The following is a 16,103-nucleotide window of genomic DNA, read 5'->3' as shown; positions in this document are numbered from 1 at the left end:
GGACACCGTTCTGGATGGGATTCGTGCTCGTCGGCAGCTACCCTATGCTCACTACTTATGCCACATCTTTGCGCAGCTGATTCAGCCTCCTCGATTTCAGAGCACTCTTGAGGCCTCACGCCTTGTGTTTGGATCTTACCGCCCTGCTCCTGAGATTCCAGTGCCAGCTTCTGCTTCTGTGTTTGACTCTCAGGCCGAGGATGCAGCTCTACGACAGTTTGACACTCAGGGTACAGCTGCTGCTGCTGCTGATGATGATGATGATTTTGGGGTTCATCCTCCGCCTCCTATGCCTCCACGCTCACATGATCATGAGGCTGGGAGTTCTAGTGCTGCCCCTCCTCATCCTCAGGCTATGGACCCTGCCCTTGCTTCGATTCTTCAGACTCTCACCCAGCAGCAGCAGACTCTCACCCAGCAGCAGCAGACTCTCACCCAGCAGCAGGCTCTCCTGGCAGCCGAGCAGGCTCGTTTATCTGACAGGATGCTCTCGATGTTTCAGAGCATGCAGGACAGGCAGGATGCACTTCAGCAGTAGCTTATTCAGGATAGGGCAGAGAATAGGGCATTCATGGCTCTCATGCTTCAGCATTCTGGTATCTCAGCACCTCCGGTTCAGTCTGTTCCGCCTCCTCCGCTTCACGCTCCAGTGGTGCCTTCGATCTTGTCTGGACCCCCTGTTGGTACCTCTCCGCTCCGGCCGGTCACTTTGGCGTTCACCTCTCCGGTTCTCAGCTCTGTCTGTCCGCAGCCGCCAGTGCCACCAGCATCTGCTATAACCACTACCGCTGTGGCAGTATCTGTGACCGCTTCTGTTCCGGTAGCTCCTGCTGCGCGGCCGCAGTCTGAGTCAGTACCAGCTCCAGCTTCTACCACAGATCCTGGATCCGAGACTGACTCTGACCCTCCGTCGGCGTTTGCTCTGCTACCTCGACCTCGACCGGATGCGCCCCCGCCACCTCCTCCTGCTTCAGGTGTTTAGGTTCAGGTCCCTTTTGGTGTTTGACGCCAAAGGGGGAGAGATATGAGTTGTGAGAGCTAGGGGGAGTTAGAGAGTTAGTAGAGAGGCAGAGTCATCTTGGTGTAATATATGTGCTTGCTACTCTCTGTACTAGCTTGATGTTTTTGGCTCACAAACTCGTCATATACTCTCGTTGCATATGATTGACTGTGTGTACTATGTTTTCACCTTATATTATATCACCAGTCTTCTAGCTCTTGTTTCATTAATTTAACTTCACGGTTACATGAACAAGAATCTTATGATGTGTATGCGCTCACTCTTATTATTATGGTACACATTCTTTCTGTCAAAGATTACTGAGTATAACTAACCATTCTTTCTATTGACAGAATCTTCAAAACAAACTACTCTCACAAAACTTGTAGGGTTGTCATCAATCACCAAAAAGGGGGAGATTGAAAGCATCTAGGCCCATGGTTGGTTTTAGTGATTAATGACAACGTAATATTATATGTGACTAACGTGTGTTTTGCAGAGACAAATGGTAAGTTAGGTCGCATGACAGGTAAAAGCACTACAATGTGAAAGCAATCCCGGAGATAAGAACTCGAAGCGACGGCTAAAACGACGGAACAAAAGGTGAAGGTCTACGGAGTCCGAGTGTCAAGGAGATGTGGACACTCGCGATTTAGTTAGGTCGTTTATTCTCTTTTAGCCGTACTATAAAGAGGGGTTGTCGATGAGTAGTTTGACCAAGAGAGTTCTAGTGTAGTGTTGGTGCACAATCACACTCATATACAGTGCTAGGTGTCACTCTAGAACTCACACACAAGTTAGAGCGAAAACCGATTTGAAAATCAGCTGAAAAACAAGAGGTAGGGTTTCTGGCTTTGGGGCACCGGACTGTCCGGTGTGCACCGGACTGTCCGGTGCACCCTCTGCCAGGTGGGGCCAGGCTGGTCCTCAGTAGAGTTTTCCCAGTCGCAGAAACCCGAGAGCGCAGCCTTCGGAGATGAATTTTAGTGGCACACCGGACACCGCACCGGACTGTCCGGTGTGCACCGGACAGTGGACTGTTCACTGTCCGGTGCACCATGAGTCCAACGGCTAGCTGTCAGAACTAGCCGTTGGAAGTGACCGTTGGCGCACCGGTGGCGCACCGTTGGCGCACCGGTGGCGCACCGGACTGTCCGGTGCGCCATCGCGCAGCACATTGCCTGTAACGGCTAGTTGGTGGGTGAGGGCTATTTATACCCCCTCCACCCACCATATTCAATGTCTTGCACTCCACATTTATTCCAGCACCTTTGTAGAGTATTGCAAGCACCAAAAGCCTAGTGAGGAGATTAGAGAATCATAATCCGCGCTTGTTCCTCATTAGCGCTAGTGAGAGCCACCTAGAGCACACACCACTTGCATTAGGCTTCTCTTGGTCAAGCGAAAGTCTATGGCTTGTTACTCTTGGTGATCGGCATCACCTAGACGGCTTGGTGGCGTTGGGAGCTCGGTGATCACCGTGAAGATCTTGTTGGTGACCCGACTCAAGTTTGTAAGCGGTCTCGAGGGATCTACCGCGCCGGAGTGGCAAAGGATCATCTCATAGTGAGCACTTGGTTCTTGCGAGGACCAAGGGGGAGCGATACCCTTGCGCGGGTGCTCCAACGAGGACTAGTGGAGAGTGCCGACTCTTCGATACCTCGGGAAAAATTGGAGGAGTCTTCTAACCTTTGCTTTACATTCCGCACTTAATTCAAGCACTTTACATTGTGTATTTGTTTAGCAAGTATTTGAAGTATTATCTTAGCTTTGTTACATTTCTAGTATTATTTGCTTAGTGCTAGTTGTTGGGGTGAAGTTGGGCTCTTGTTTAGCTCTTGCTTAGGTTTTAATTAGTGTTGTGTTGATTTTTAGAAAAGCCCAATTCACCCCCCTCTTGGGCATCGTGATCCTTTCATAGTTGAAAAACCGATATCGTCTATTTCCATGAACTGTGACAACCAAACGGTGATTACAAAGGTTAACAGTTCTAGGAATAACATGAAGTCTACAAGGCATGTTAAGAGGAGATTGAAATCTGTCAGAAAGTTGAAAAACTCCGGAGTTATTACTGTGGATTATGTCCACACATCGAATAATCTGGCAGATCAATTCACTAAGGGTCTATCACGCAATGTGATAGAAAGTGCATCGAGGGAAATGGGTATGAGACCCATGTGAGATCTACTCTAGTGGTAACCTGCTCTATGTGATCGGAGATCCCGTGAAGTAGAGTGGAGAAACAAGCTAGGAGTAGATTGTGAGGAAAGATCCCTTCTTTAACTCATTTCTGATGCACATCTTTCCTATCTGTAAGGCAGGATGGTTTTTACCTTAATGTATTCCAAGAGTCTTATAAAGGTGAGATGTTGTCCTACAGAACATCTTCTGAGGAATACACCTATATGAGTCAGACTGTTAGTCACAGTCTATGGGACTTGGGTAATCCCTAAATACTCATGAAAGGCACTGAAGTGTGACTTATATGCTTCTAAACAGCGGGAATACCCTTTTGCAGCCTAGTATCAGCAAAGGATTTGAGTGAATCTTATTTCGCACAAAACTGTCAATTCAAGGCATAGTCCATTGTTCAGTTGTGAATGAGTGAAACTCTTATTCTAGATGGATGTTCAACTTAACAGTCTCCATCGAAACACTGGTATATCAAAGGATTGTGATTCTGATACTTCATCGTTACAAACCCTAGAGTTTGGTGGGGATTGTTGGATCTTTTATGGGCTTGGCCCATTTATTGAATAAACTCTATGGTGTGTAATGGTGGAGAATACCAATAGTACCACATTGGAAGTCCAAGGGTCTTTTGCCTTGACTTATATGGTGGGATTTATTCCACTTATCCAGAGAAGTCAAGAAATGGACAAGGGCGTGCCACACGCGCGCGCGCGCGCGCCGCCGCCGCCGCCGGCCGGGCCGGGCCGGGCGTGGCGTGGCGAGGCAGGCGAGCGGGCGTGGTGTGGTTGTGTTAATTTTTAGCACTCACTAACCGCGTACGTCAGCCGAGTGACTCTGTCTCTTCGTCTGCCGAGTGACCCTGTCTCTTCGTCAGCCAGCCGAGTGACCCTTCTCCTTCAGCTGCCGACTCATGGCGTGACTCGGCGAGAGCTGGCCGACTCATGGCATAACTCGGCTAGAGCTGGTCGACTCTTGGCGTGACTCGGCGACCTTTCTCCTTCAGCTTCCCTCTGCGAGAGGTTAAATAGAGGAGCACCCCTGTCACTCGGTACACGCGAGAAACACTTTCAGTCTCACAGTCCAGCCACCGAGTGAGGGTATTTCCATCTCGTGACTCTGCGCGCACAGAGAAGCGAGAGGGCAGGTGCCTCCGAAGCCGGTGCCGTTCGAGACCTTGCACGGGGGATCGACAATTAGGTTTTTGGGGAGCGTCTACGCGACTGCCCAACGTCTGTTGTTCTTGCTGTCTTCATCTCGATCGGATGACAAAAGAAATTGGACAAGGATCAGGATCCTCGGAGCGCATGGGAGGGTATGATCAATTCAGTTCATTACAGTTTTATATTCTGCATATTATATATGTCGTATGTAGTTTTGTTCTATCGTATTATAATATGTTATATCTGTCTGTCTTAATTTTACAGTCATCCTGTTTATATTATTATCTGTTTATTTCCAGTTGTTCCGCAATAATCCATGAACCATGTTTATATACTTATTTTATTTATATGATTTACATGCTTCATATGCTTTGTGTTCTCATGATCCATATTGTTATGGATATTTTTGAGATTATGTTATCTATGTTTGATTATCTATTATATGTCATCATCATAATGTTAATTTATGGAATTAAAATAATACGGAAAATGCCTATATTTCTAACATTAAGACATGTAATAACTTAGTAAAGCGAACAAATTGCACTAGTGCACTAGTTAAACAACAAGCTGTCGTCACATTGAGAACGCAACAAAATCGAAACGAAAGCATTTTTTATAAATCAATTAAACGGCAGTTCTCCCCATAAAAAACCGATACAAATGGAAAACCGTGCGCCTTTTGCCGTTTGCTTCGTAGCGCCCAGAAAGTTGTCGTCCCATGGCGGCACAGCCCGTGCTGTCCATCCACGACACGCAACCGCTCGGACGCCTCCCTGCTAGTGCTAGCCGTCCGTAGTCCGCGACTCCGGATCCAGCCGACGGCCTCCCTCCCACCTCTCTCCTCTTTATATACCCGCGTACCCGCGTGTGGGCGTGGCCCTTTCTTCCTACGATACGCTGTTTCTTTTCTTTCTTCCTTCTCTCCACCTCTTCCCCCCTCCCCAAATTCGCGTCGAACGAATTCGTTAAATAATCTCAGAAAACACACGATTGACTGGATCGAAGGGATTAAAACGAGAACGTTCAGATCCTGTGATCAGGTCTCGGGGCTAATCGTGTGATACTTCGGCGTGCTTTGGCTTGTGATTCAGTGATATAGGGTTTCGGATCTGGAGAATTAGTTCTCCCGACTTCCGAGTCAGACCATGAATGAGCAGATGATGCGACCTACGGCGCCGCTGCCGTTCCACCAGATGTGGGCGGCGGTGCCGGCGATGGAGCCTCCGGTGGCCGCGTTCAAGCCGGCGCGGCAGGCGTGGAAGCGGGCGGCGCGGACGCCCTGGAAGCGCAAGGCGCAGCCGCCGGCGCCGCCGGCGTCGGTCGGCGGCAGGTGGGGCGGCGCGGCGGCCCCGCGCAACACGACGTCGTTCCTCATCCGTGCGAAGCGGGCGGGGGGCGTGGCGTCGCTGGTGTCGCCGTGCCCCGTGACGCCGGCGGTGCTTCCGACCCCCGTGCTGTCGCCGGCGCGGGAGGTGCTGGTGGAGATGGCCAAGGAGGCGTGGGGCGTGGACGGGTACGGGTCCATGAAGGGCCTCATCCGCCTGCGCGCCGACGCCGGGGACGCCGGCGGCGACGACTCGGGCTCCGGCGAGAGCGAGGTGGAGGAGCACGTCGAGGTGGAGCGCCGCCTGGACCACGACCTCAGCCGCTTCGAGATGGTCCACCTCCCGGCCGCGGCCGCGGCCTCGGCCGCCCTGGGCGAGGAGGACGACGAGGCGCGCGCCGCGAGGCTGGAGGAGGAGAACCTGACCCTCCGGGAGCGCCTCTTCCTGATGGAGCGCGACATGGCCGACCTCCGCCGGCGGCTCGTTGCCGTGGAGGAGCTCTGCCTGGTGGACACCGCCGACGAGCTAGTGCCCTCTGAGAGCGCGGCCGCCGTCGCATGCCCCGGTGCCCGCGACGAGACCTACACGGGGGACGCCATGGTCATGGAGAAGTAAAGCTTACAGCACTGAAACTGTACATACGGTTTCCATTTCCCTGTGTAGTCATGGAGCAGCAGCAGTAGCAGCTTCTTTAGAGTTACTCATCTGGTTAGTTTGACATCGTCTAGCTTGATTCCGTTTCATGTCCCTTGTAGAAAGAACCATCAGTCAGGAAAGCCCGTGGTCGACGATGGAATGTGCGGGGAGGAGCACGAGATCCTGGTGTCCTCCTCCTGCTCGTCCAGATCCTCAACCACTTGTAGTCCCGAACTCTTACCAGCCCTTTTTAGTGCAGTCAGTAACCTGTTGTTTTTGTTGTTAAGAAAAATGTTATTCCGACAACATGTTCTTTGTTTCGTGCTTAGTATTCCATTCTGTGCTGTGCTGATTGTTCGGATTGTGATCCCTGCATCACTTCTACTAGGCCTTTCAAGGTGCTGCGGTTGGGTGATGGATGTCTTTAATGCCGTCCATCCAGACGTCCAGTTGCCCGCTTCTTCTCTGTTCTCCTCCCATCTCCTTGGCTCCTTGCTCAGTCCTGCGACTCCTGCCGTGCAGACTGGCAGCTTGCAGGCCGCCACCGGAAGCGAGAGGGAGGCGACCGCGAGGGAGAGAATATTGCATAGGGAAAGCGGTTGGCTGGAGGAAGATGCTGAAAGCTCTGGCTCGCCTTGGAGTTCGTGTTTTCTTTTAAAGGAAAAACCTTTGAATATTCGCCGGGCTTTCAATTTATTTTCCTTTTCCTTCTCTCAGATCTGCCAAGACTTGACGCTAAGACGAGCTTCACCGACTTCGTTTATTTTGTGTTTAGTAAGACACCGTGCCCAGTATTTTGGTTCTGTTCGCCGGGTCCTGGTCAGAACTCAGGACACACTCACCTTGACAACCCCGAAACGACTTGACCAGTCCAAATGGAATGATCGCCGTAGAACGGCACAAAGCATGAGCCAATGTGCTAGCAGCCCAGATCAGAGCACAGCGTGCTCTACAGTCAACACCACCGACAAGGACTGGACCTGCATCTGGACGAACGACAGCTCTGCTCTGACGCGACGAATCCAAGCTCCAAACAAAAAAAAAAAACCAATAATAATGCCGTTAGTGTGCCCGCGCGCGTGGCCGTTGATGCGATGCAAACTCCAAACGGTTCGATCGTGTGTGGCTCTTTCTCTTCCAAAGAGCGAGCAAACCGGTCGTATACACTGTATACAAATGGATTCTGGAAGTGATGATGGAACGATACAATAAATAATAGATGTGAGTTGACGTTGCTTTTATCACCAATGGCAGTAAGATAAGCATCTTATCTCCACCTTTTGTTATTTTGTCTTTGGTATTGCGAGTTCAGTGCGACATCCCCCGTTTACAGTAGACCTACCTGGTACCTGCTGTCGAGCTGTGGCTGGGCCCAGGAGGAGGTACACCTACCTGGCCTGCCTATCTGCCGCAGAACGCAAGCTCCCAAACTTGGTGCTAGAACAAAACCTGTATGTCCTGCCAATTATTCTGATCCGATCAATATTGCGGTCGTTTGTGCATGAAACTGAAGAATGAATCCCACGTAGTTGCAGTCAGAGGCCTCAGCGCCAAGTTATTATTAAGCTATTTAAGCTGGTTTGCCACGCTGGTCCCTCTGTCATCCTGCCTGCCGACACAAGCAAAAGGGCTGGCTTAGAGAGGGAGGGAGGGAATAGAAGCCAAGCTATACAAGGAGGCAGACCTTACTTGCGTGCGTTGCGTCCACAACGTAATGCTGTGGGAGTCAAGCACGATTTGTGCGTCTTCCAACCTGAAGAGCCAGCTCGGTGTCTATCTTGAGAGAGATGTCAAGCGCCGTCACAGAGTGCGTTAATGCTCCACTGGAAACAAATCAAACAAGTCGTTGAACTAGATTTATAGTGATTCCGGTTGTAGTTGTGCATTAATTCGAAATACATCATATCATATAGACCTAAACACCAGACAAGCTCTGTCCCATTTAAATACAGGTCTCAATCAGTCCGAACCCTGAAAAAGAAACGGTACCTTGAAATATAGGTGACTCCCGTTTCTCCGATTTTCTTCACTGTATCAACTGTCACATTTCCAGACGCCTGCGGAAAAGGAATATTATTACTACCCTACCCCCTCTTAAAATTTTTTTGCTACTACCGTTCAGCGCCCAAATCTGACAATAACGGAGAGAACCAGTCGCTTTCAACTAAACAAAACATTACCACTAGCACTACATCATATGAGAAATGTAAGCTTTGCAAAGTTGAGTTTGCATACCTCAGTCTCAAATCTACCGTTTATCAACCGAACTGCATCTTTAAGCATTGAAACGTCTAAATCTCCATTTCCAAGAGGAACAACCATATTGTCCAACATTATACGGGTCAATGAAGTTTTGTTCTCAGCAGCGTACTTCAACAAATCTTTCACTTCTTCGATTGTCCTTGTCTCGACCTAATTTATTAAAAAAAAGGGCATAAGTAAAGGCTTGTGGTTTTCTGTCTTTTTCTATGGGAACATGTGGACATATAGTTCAATAAAACATCAAAGAAACCAAACCGGTCTAAACAAAGAAGGCGAAACGCAAAAATATTGATACATAGACACATAGGCCTGTCCTTTTCAACATGCGTGTCAGTAAAAAAGTACCTACCTCGACAGGAATTGTGAGTTTTTCCTTCTGCAGGAATTGATCAACAGATCTCATTGCATTTGCAATCCCACCGGCAACAGAAATATGATTATCTTTTATCATAACCATATCAAATAAACCAAGCCTGTGGTTCTTTCCGCCACCAATCAGTACCTACATGACACGAAGGACAAGAAAAAATGCAATATGAGACCTAAGGGAGCAGCCTGAAGACATGAACAATAACAACAACAAAAAGGTGTGCTTACTGCCCACTTGTCAATCAGACGTAAACCTGGAGCAGTTTTCCTTGTTTCCAATATGCATGCTGGACGGGCAGCATCAGACATAGCCTGGACAGAACAACAACAGAAGCTTTACGAGAAATTTGCTGTTTTGCCACTCTCAAATTTGGCTGTCTGTTATTATGCCATCCCGTGTCTATGACTGGTGGGACCGTCTGTGTCTATGATTTGTGGGTCCGATGGCATACTGGCGAAGCCCACAAATGATAATGGCAAAATTGCCAATGGCTCGAAGCTTTACTGACATCTCAAATGACAATGATGTAATCTAAAAGGATAGGAGGATTGTGAAATATAAAATCTGAAGAACTAGCATTTGACAGCTAGTGTGGCAATAAAAAAGAAACAATATCAGGTGTATGTTCCGAGACAACAACAAAAAAAACCCTTTATGGCTGGAAGCCTGGAAGTATCCAAATAGATGGGAATTGAATAATATGCTTTTGCTGAACATAGCAAGAAAAAAAACGAGGAACACATAGTGACTTTCAAACTGCAGGATAGAAAAAGGCTCTAGGAGTCTAGGATAAACAAGGAGAAACATTACAGTTTTTCATCAAAGGAGCAGCTTAATCATGTAAATAAGGGCAGAAATAACCTTTGTTAGGGTCGCAATGCCACTCATCCGCTGCATGAAATTTAGCACAACCCTTTCAGCAACGATGATGCTGCGGGCACACCCTTGATACAAAGATAGCATTGGGGAAAATGGTTTCACTTAAAAGCATTAACAAGTTCAAATTTTATGTAGGCTGACAACATTTTACATGCATTTTACCATATACTCTTCCAAACTGCAGTCCTTTGTGGACAAAATTGCCATCACTTTCAAACCATTCGACCTGCAAATTTGGTCAGCAAAGAACAGTTGGTATAGTTAACACTGCCTGCAATACCTAGAGAACCAGATCTTTCCCAAAACTCAACGGGAGAAAAGATGCAAAGTAGATACCTTCAAAGATGGATCAACCTGGTTAAATATCATATCTGCTAGGCTTATTCCAGCAATGACACCATCTGCTTTAGCAATAAATGTGGCTTCGGCTTCGACATCAGAAGGTATGGTGGCTAAACAGGATACATCCCCTGAAGGTGTTGACAAACAGACCAGATGTACAAACATTAAAAAATGCAAATAGTTTCACATAAAAAATATGAAAAATAGCATGCTGCATAGCAATTTGAGGAATGGATTAAGTGGACAGACTAGTGGGATTGATCTTTTAGTTATGATACCCATCATCTAAAGTCTCAGGAGGATGAAACTGAGTGGTTAAGAAAACAAGAACTAAGAACCACATGTGTTTGAATAAAAAATAGGGGGGCATATTAACATATGATACAAGCACTTAGAGCTTCTAGTAATTTGAAGGGCAGAGACTAGGCAATGCAGACCATGGACACAGAATATAACTTGACTATCCACAGATCCTTAACCATTCTCTTCATTCTGCCTTTATTTATGTATAATTTTTCTACAGTACATACAGCACAAGTAATCACGAAGAAACCTGAACTGTGCATCCCATTCATAACAAATTGAACAAGAATCGCAGCTCACATAACCTAATGGCATCCTACAGAAGTGTGCTGATTATAAAATGTGGTAGTGCTAATGTGCACAGTAATAAAGGGTTTAAGAACACAGATTGCATTCGTACTTTCTTTTACTACTTGCAACCACTTGTAGCCTAAAGTGACTGGACAGCATCATTTCAGGATTTGAAAAACTATCTTGCCTGGTACTCCTTCCTAAGACCCCAGCTCCGCCAGATTGCCACTGCGCTCATTGACAACGAGATGAGCACACAGCGGTACAGGATCAGATTTTTGCAACAATCGCCAGCAGTACGGTCGGTGGTTATTGTTGAAATATAATATAAGTGAATTGTGCATCTCTTCCTATCCTATCAGCTTAAACCACGACACTCCCGAGCCGAATTGCGATAACATCACTGGAATGCAGGTGACTTTGCGCTCCACCCCAAGGAACACCGTGGTGCTGGAGAGCAGTCACAAACAGCTAGGTAGTGCCGTAGTGTTCTTGTGGGTTCCGAATCGCAAGGGGGCGAACAGTACGCTCGCGTGAGTGACGCACCACGTAGCAAGCTGCGTACCTCGGTCGCCGGCGTCCTCTGCGAGGGCGAGCGCGATGACGGCCCTGAGGTCGTAAGTGGGGTGCGCCGGCGGCGCCACCGGAGACGCGGGTGCCCGCGCCTCGGCCGACATGGGAGCGGCCCGGGGGCGAGCGGGCAGGCGCAGGAGGCGGGGCGGGAGCCGCTGGTGGTTAGAGCAAGGCGACGGGTAGGAGATGTGGAGGCTGTGGCGGCGGGCGAGGAGGAAGCGCACGGGGCAGGGGGCGGGGGCCGTTGGGATCGCGGGCATCGCTCGCAGCCGGCGCGTGGTGTACTGGTGTTGGGAGCTGGGACGCGAGCAAGAGGTGGGGGAGGAAGAAAGGCCGAAAGGGGTGCGGCGAGGCGGAGTGGGGAGCCGCCCTTTCTTGGGGTGTGCGCGTCGCTTTCGTGATCTTTGGCGGCTGATGGTGGGTGATGGTGATGACGGCGCGGTGGCGGACTAGCGGAGGCGGGACTCGCTGATCAAGAGCTGGTGGTAAGGCCAAACTCTATTTTTCAAAATGATTTCTATTTAAAAAAATAAACTAATTTTTCTTATAAAAATGAAAATCTCTTAAAAAATAGTGTTTCTAAACTAGACCTACATGTTTTAATTTCTCCATCCTGCATTTCATTCGTATAAAGGAATTTTTTCCAGCAGTTTAAACTACATGTTTTATTTTCTCCATCCTCCACTTTCTTGCCGAAAAACTCCCCTTCCTCCATTTCAAACACCAGGTAATGTAAGTAAAACTTAGAAATTAGATATTTTTTCTTGAAAAAATTCGACACAGACCCTCTAATCCAAACAAGTCCTTAGAAAAACCAAACTGCTAATTAATATTATCCTCTGTTCTAATTTATAATTTGTTTTACTTTTTTATATCAAATTTGACAAGCTTGTCTTATTCAGAAATTTTAATAAGACAAACCAATTAATATTAATATTAATATTAATAGTGGATATATGGTACATGTTCAAGTTAATAATATTATTATATGATAAACAATATTACAGTAATAATAATTATTATTAAAAAATAATAAGACAAACCGATTAAATTGGTGTAAAAAATCAAACAAATTATAAATTAGAATACAATAGTATTTTTTTGTTTAGTAAAATAATAGTAGATGGATGATACATGTTCATAGATAAACCTGACACGACATATCAACTAATCTTTCTCCCAACCGTACCACATAAACAGGCCGGCGTCGACCAATCCCGCGGCGGAACGTGTTAGGCGGCCGACCTCAGGCCTCACCCCTTCCCACGGAGGCCCCCGAGTCGCCATTGCTTGCCCTCGCTCGGCTCGATCCCCACTCTACCGTGCCAGCCACCAACCCCGCCCGCGCCTCCGCTACTAAAGCCGAGGCCTCACCCACCAGGCCACCGCCATGCTCCTCCCCTTCCTCAGATCCCACCCGCTCCTCCACCACGCCGCTCGCCTGTCCTCCCCGCGCACTCGCCTGATCCTCCGCCGCGACTTGCTCCCGCTCGCGCGCTCCCGGCCTATCCGCATGGCGGCCCATTCCGGCTCCGGCTCCGGCGCCAGCTCCCCTGCCCCAGCGCCGCCTGCTGCCGTGGTGAGTTCCCCGTCCCCCTTCGGCGCTGTTCCTTGTGCCACTCTAATGTGCTGCGCTGCGGTCAGGCGGTTGATCGTACGCTCGTATCTGTAATATCTTAGACGCGTGCTTGCTGAATCGGCTAGGACGTTGACTCAATCCAGTGACCGTGCCAATTGCCTAATGGGATTGGCTTCCCATGCAGCCCAAAACGGCTGGTGTGCTCCCTAGCAAAATCGCAGCGATCTCTGCGCTACAATACAATCACCTGCTCTGTCTAAAGTTGTGGCATCCAGACCGCGGCAAAGTTCTGTGTCAGCTTTTCTAGACTGAAGATGAAATATGTATTAGTCTGAGTGCTAACTGCTAAGTGATCAGTATTAATCCACATAAATGTCATGACTCTGAAATGCTTATTTCTTGAGACATACAATGATTTAGTTGTTGTGATTTTTTTTAAGGATCAATCTCAGCAAACCATTATTTCTGCAGGTGCAAAAGTCAAAGATCAAATTTTGCCCTGCTTGTGGAAGTCCAACGAAATTGGCCATACCTGATGGTGATGAGAAGATGAGGGCTGTTTGTTCTTCTTGTGGAGGAGTTCACTACGAAAACCCAAAAATGGTACATGCTGAACAAATAAAATAAAAATAAAAGGATTCAAATGCATTTGTATTTGTACTTTAAATTAAGACACTGTGAAATTCTTGATTAATAGAGCCTGTATTTTTCAGTCAAGTATGAAGTGCTTTTGATGAACATAACTGACCCATTTCTTCTTTGTTTAACCTATTGGTGAAACAAGGGACTACAACTAGCAATAATTTTTTTGGTTATATGTGTGTAATACATGTTGGCTTCTATTTTCTGCCATTTATAATATATATCATCTGGATAGGTTGTTGGTTGCCTTGTGGAGCACGATAATAAGGTTCTCCTTTGCAGAAGAAAGATTGAACCGGCTTATGGTCTTTGGTAAGTTCCCTTTGATGTTTTCCTTACGATTTTTTGTTCTGATTCTAGCACTATAATTGTTAATGGCATAGCTGTACTATGTTTTGATATTCTCATAATCTCATGCAACTATTTTTAACTATGTACGGCAGATGCAAATTTGCAGTATTTGTTAGCCGGAACTCTTTGCCTTTACTGTCCAGAATTGCATTGTTTTTATGTTAGAAATAGCTCTCTTCTGTTTCCACAAACTCCCTATCCAGTGACATTATCTTTTAATGCAGTGACAATCATTACAGTGCCAAATTCCATGTTCTTTCTGTCAAAACTTTTCTTGGTTTTTTGTGACATGAACAAACTTCCTTTTCATTTGTTGAGCATATCAATCATGTACTGCTGTCCTCCAATTTGACCAAGGTTACATTAACAGGACACTTCCTGCTGGTTATTTAGAGGTGGGGGAGTCTGCTGCTGAAGGAGCCTCTAGAGAAACATTAGAAGAAGCATGTGCAGATGTAGAGATAATCTCACCTTTTGCTCAGTTGGATATTCCACTGATTGGTCAAGTGAGTGAAAATTTGGCATAGTCACAAAGTTATAGGTTATTTTGTCCACTACTAAGTTGATTATCTTTGTATTACAATGAGATGCAGTAGAGTTACATTATTTTCCGAGCAAGACTGAAGACCCCCAATTTTTCACCTGGAGCAGAGTCGCTGGAATGTGCACTTTTTGCTCTCGATGATATACCATTCGATTCTCTAGCATTTTCTTCAATCGTTGTCACCTTGAGGATGGTATTTCCCCCTCCCTAACATCTCCCTGCCTGCTCCACATTTGGTCTCGCCATTCATAGGTTTTACACTAAATGCTTTAAACATGTCTACTATTTGTCACAGTATACTGAAGATGTGAGGTCTGGAAACATCAAATATCACTATTGCATTATAAACAAAAGGTAAATCGTCCCTTTTTGTAGTAACTGATCATTGTTGTCGTTCGTAACTCTGATTGCTTTTACAAAGTAAGTTTATGAATCTTGCTCTAGTTTCCTTGTCTCACTGCAAATTTTCTGCAGCACTCACCTATATGACAATCTTGCAGCATGTTCAAGTTTACGAATACTACTCTAGTTTCCTATATGGTCTATAACTTGTTTTGTGCAACTTGATTTACAGATTAGGAGCCAGCCCGTCAGACCTTCGGAGTTTCGATATTGATAACCATATAGCTGTGTGAGGTTTTAAAGGTTCTAAAACCCTTGGCGATTGAGGGGAATGGTTTTGGCATACAACAGGCACACGGCCACACAACAAAAACATCGCCATCAGATAGACCAGTGTTGAATGCTGAATCCCCATGGGAGCCTTTTTTGGCGCCTCTCTGCGGATTGGAACAGATTTAGAGGGTGGAACAGATTTAGAGGGTGTTTGATTTTTATGGACTAATTTTTAGTTTCTCTATTTTATTCTATTTTAGACTCTAAATTGACAAATACGGAAACTAAAATAGGATTTTAGTTTCTGTATTTGGTAATTTAGTATTCAGTAATTTAGAGACTAAAATGAAATAAAATGAAGAAACTAAAAATTAGTACTTAGAAGCCAAACACTCCCTTAAAGTAGGTGCTGGAACTGTAAATGGTTCGTATCCTAAAGCCTGGTTTAGCCCTTTTAGGAGATTCTGCGTTTGGATGGGAGTTGGGAGGACTGAGAATTGTATCATAGTGCAGCAAATCTTGGTTGTAGGATTGAGCTATCCTGCATGCCATACTTGTGGCGCTTCTTCAGCGACCGCATGCTGTGATCTGGTTACAATTGAATTATGTGAGCTCTTTTTTAACCATTTATTTCAGTTGTAAAGCTTGTGTTGCATTATTTTTTTATCATAACTGAGTGCTGAATACACCTTCAGGCTTGCTCGTTCGTGGTTATTTGCACCCTCAAAACAGGTTTCGATTGTAAATATAGATGTAAACCTCGTGTTGCCAATATAAAATTTATTCATGGTAAATTAGGAAAGCACTCCCAACAAAAGAACATGCAATTTAGGGGGTGTTTGGTTAGAGGGACTAAAGATTAGTCTTTAGTTTTTAGTCTCATTTAGTCCTTTTTTTGCCAAACACTAAGACTAAAATATGGACTAAAATGATTTAGTCTTTAGTCCTTCACATATGTGCTAAAAGGACTAAATCATATTAATTTCATATTTACCCCTCATTTAGTTCAATTGTACTAATAGCAGGAGAATGTTA

At 46.3% G+C, this 16,103-nt stretch overlaps 3 protein-coding genes across 6 annotated transcripts; 2 read left to right on the top strand and 1 right to left on the bottom strand.

Annotated features, from left to right (window-relative positions):
* The first annotated feature begins 5,261 nt into the window (after positions 1–5,261).
* Positions 5,262–6,609, top strand: LOC100281889 (PRLI-interacting factor A). The gene has a single exon (NM_001154809.2). The coding sequence runs from the start codon at positions 5,502–5,504 to the stop codon at positions 6,294–6,296; it is 795 nt and encodes a 264-aa protein (NP_001148281.2). The 5' UTR covers positions 5,262–5,501; the 3' UTR covers positions 6,297–6,609.
* An 829-nt stretch (positions 6,610–7,438) lies between these two features.
* Positions 7,439–11,785, bottom strand: LOC100382929 (uncharacterized). Of its 4 annotated transcripts, none has more exons than XM_020547868.3 (10): positions 11,330–11,774; positions 10,165–10,298; positions 9,991–10,054; positions 9,811–9,893; positions 9,177–9,260; positions 8,929–9,081; positions 8,553–8,729; positions 8,307–8,374; positions 8,007–8,140; positions 7,439–7,922 (listed from the first exon to the last, which is right to left on the bottom strand). In XM_020547868.3, the coding sequence occupies exons 1-9, from the start codon at positions 11,595–11,597 to the stop codon at positions 8,044–8,046; spliced, it is 1,128 nt and encodes a 375-aa protein (XP_020403457.1). In that variant the 5' UTR covers positions 11,598–11,774; the 3' UTR covers positions 7,439–7,922; positions 8,007–8,043. The 4 variants fall into 4 exon arrangements, with proteins under 4 accessions (XP_020403457.1, NP_001169087.1, XP_008668368.1 ...); NM_001175616.1 differs by having other exon boundaries at positions 7,455–7,926; positions 11,330–11,700; XM_008670146.4 differs by having other exon boundaries at positions 7,469–7,926; positions 8,002–8,140; positions 11,330–11,785.
* Positions 11,786–12,633: 848 nt separating this feature from the next.
* Positions 12,634–15,733, top strand: LOC100272585 (Nudix hydrolase 23 chloroplastic). Its single transcript, NM_001147048.2, has 7 exons — positions 12,634–12,916; positions 13,388–13,519; positions 13,794–13,870; positions 14,280–14,415; positions 14,506–14,646; positions 14,749–14,807; positions 15,028–15,733. Exons 1-7 carry the CDS (start codon positions 12,728–12,730, stop codon positions 15,086–15,088), a joined length of 795 nt encoding a protein of 264 aa, NP_001140520.1. The 5' UTR covers positions 12,634–12,727; the 3' UTR covers positions 15,089–15,733.
* Positions 15,734–16,103: the final 370 nt, after the last annotated feature.

This window comes from Zea mays, chromosome 2 (assembly GCF_902167145.1).
Source record: "Zea mays cultivar B73 chromosome 2, Zm-B73-REFERENCE-NAM-5.0, whole genome shotgun sequence".
Lineage (NCBI taxonomy): Eukaryota > Viridiplantae > Streptophyta > Magnoliopsida > Poales > Poaceae > Zea > Zea mays.
Note: the sequence above shows the minus strand (reverse complement) of the source record. Positions and strands in the feature narration are given on the sequence as shown.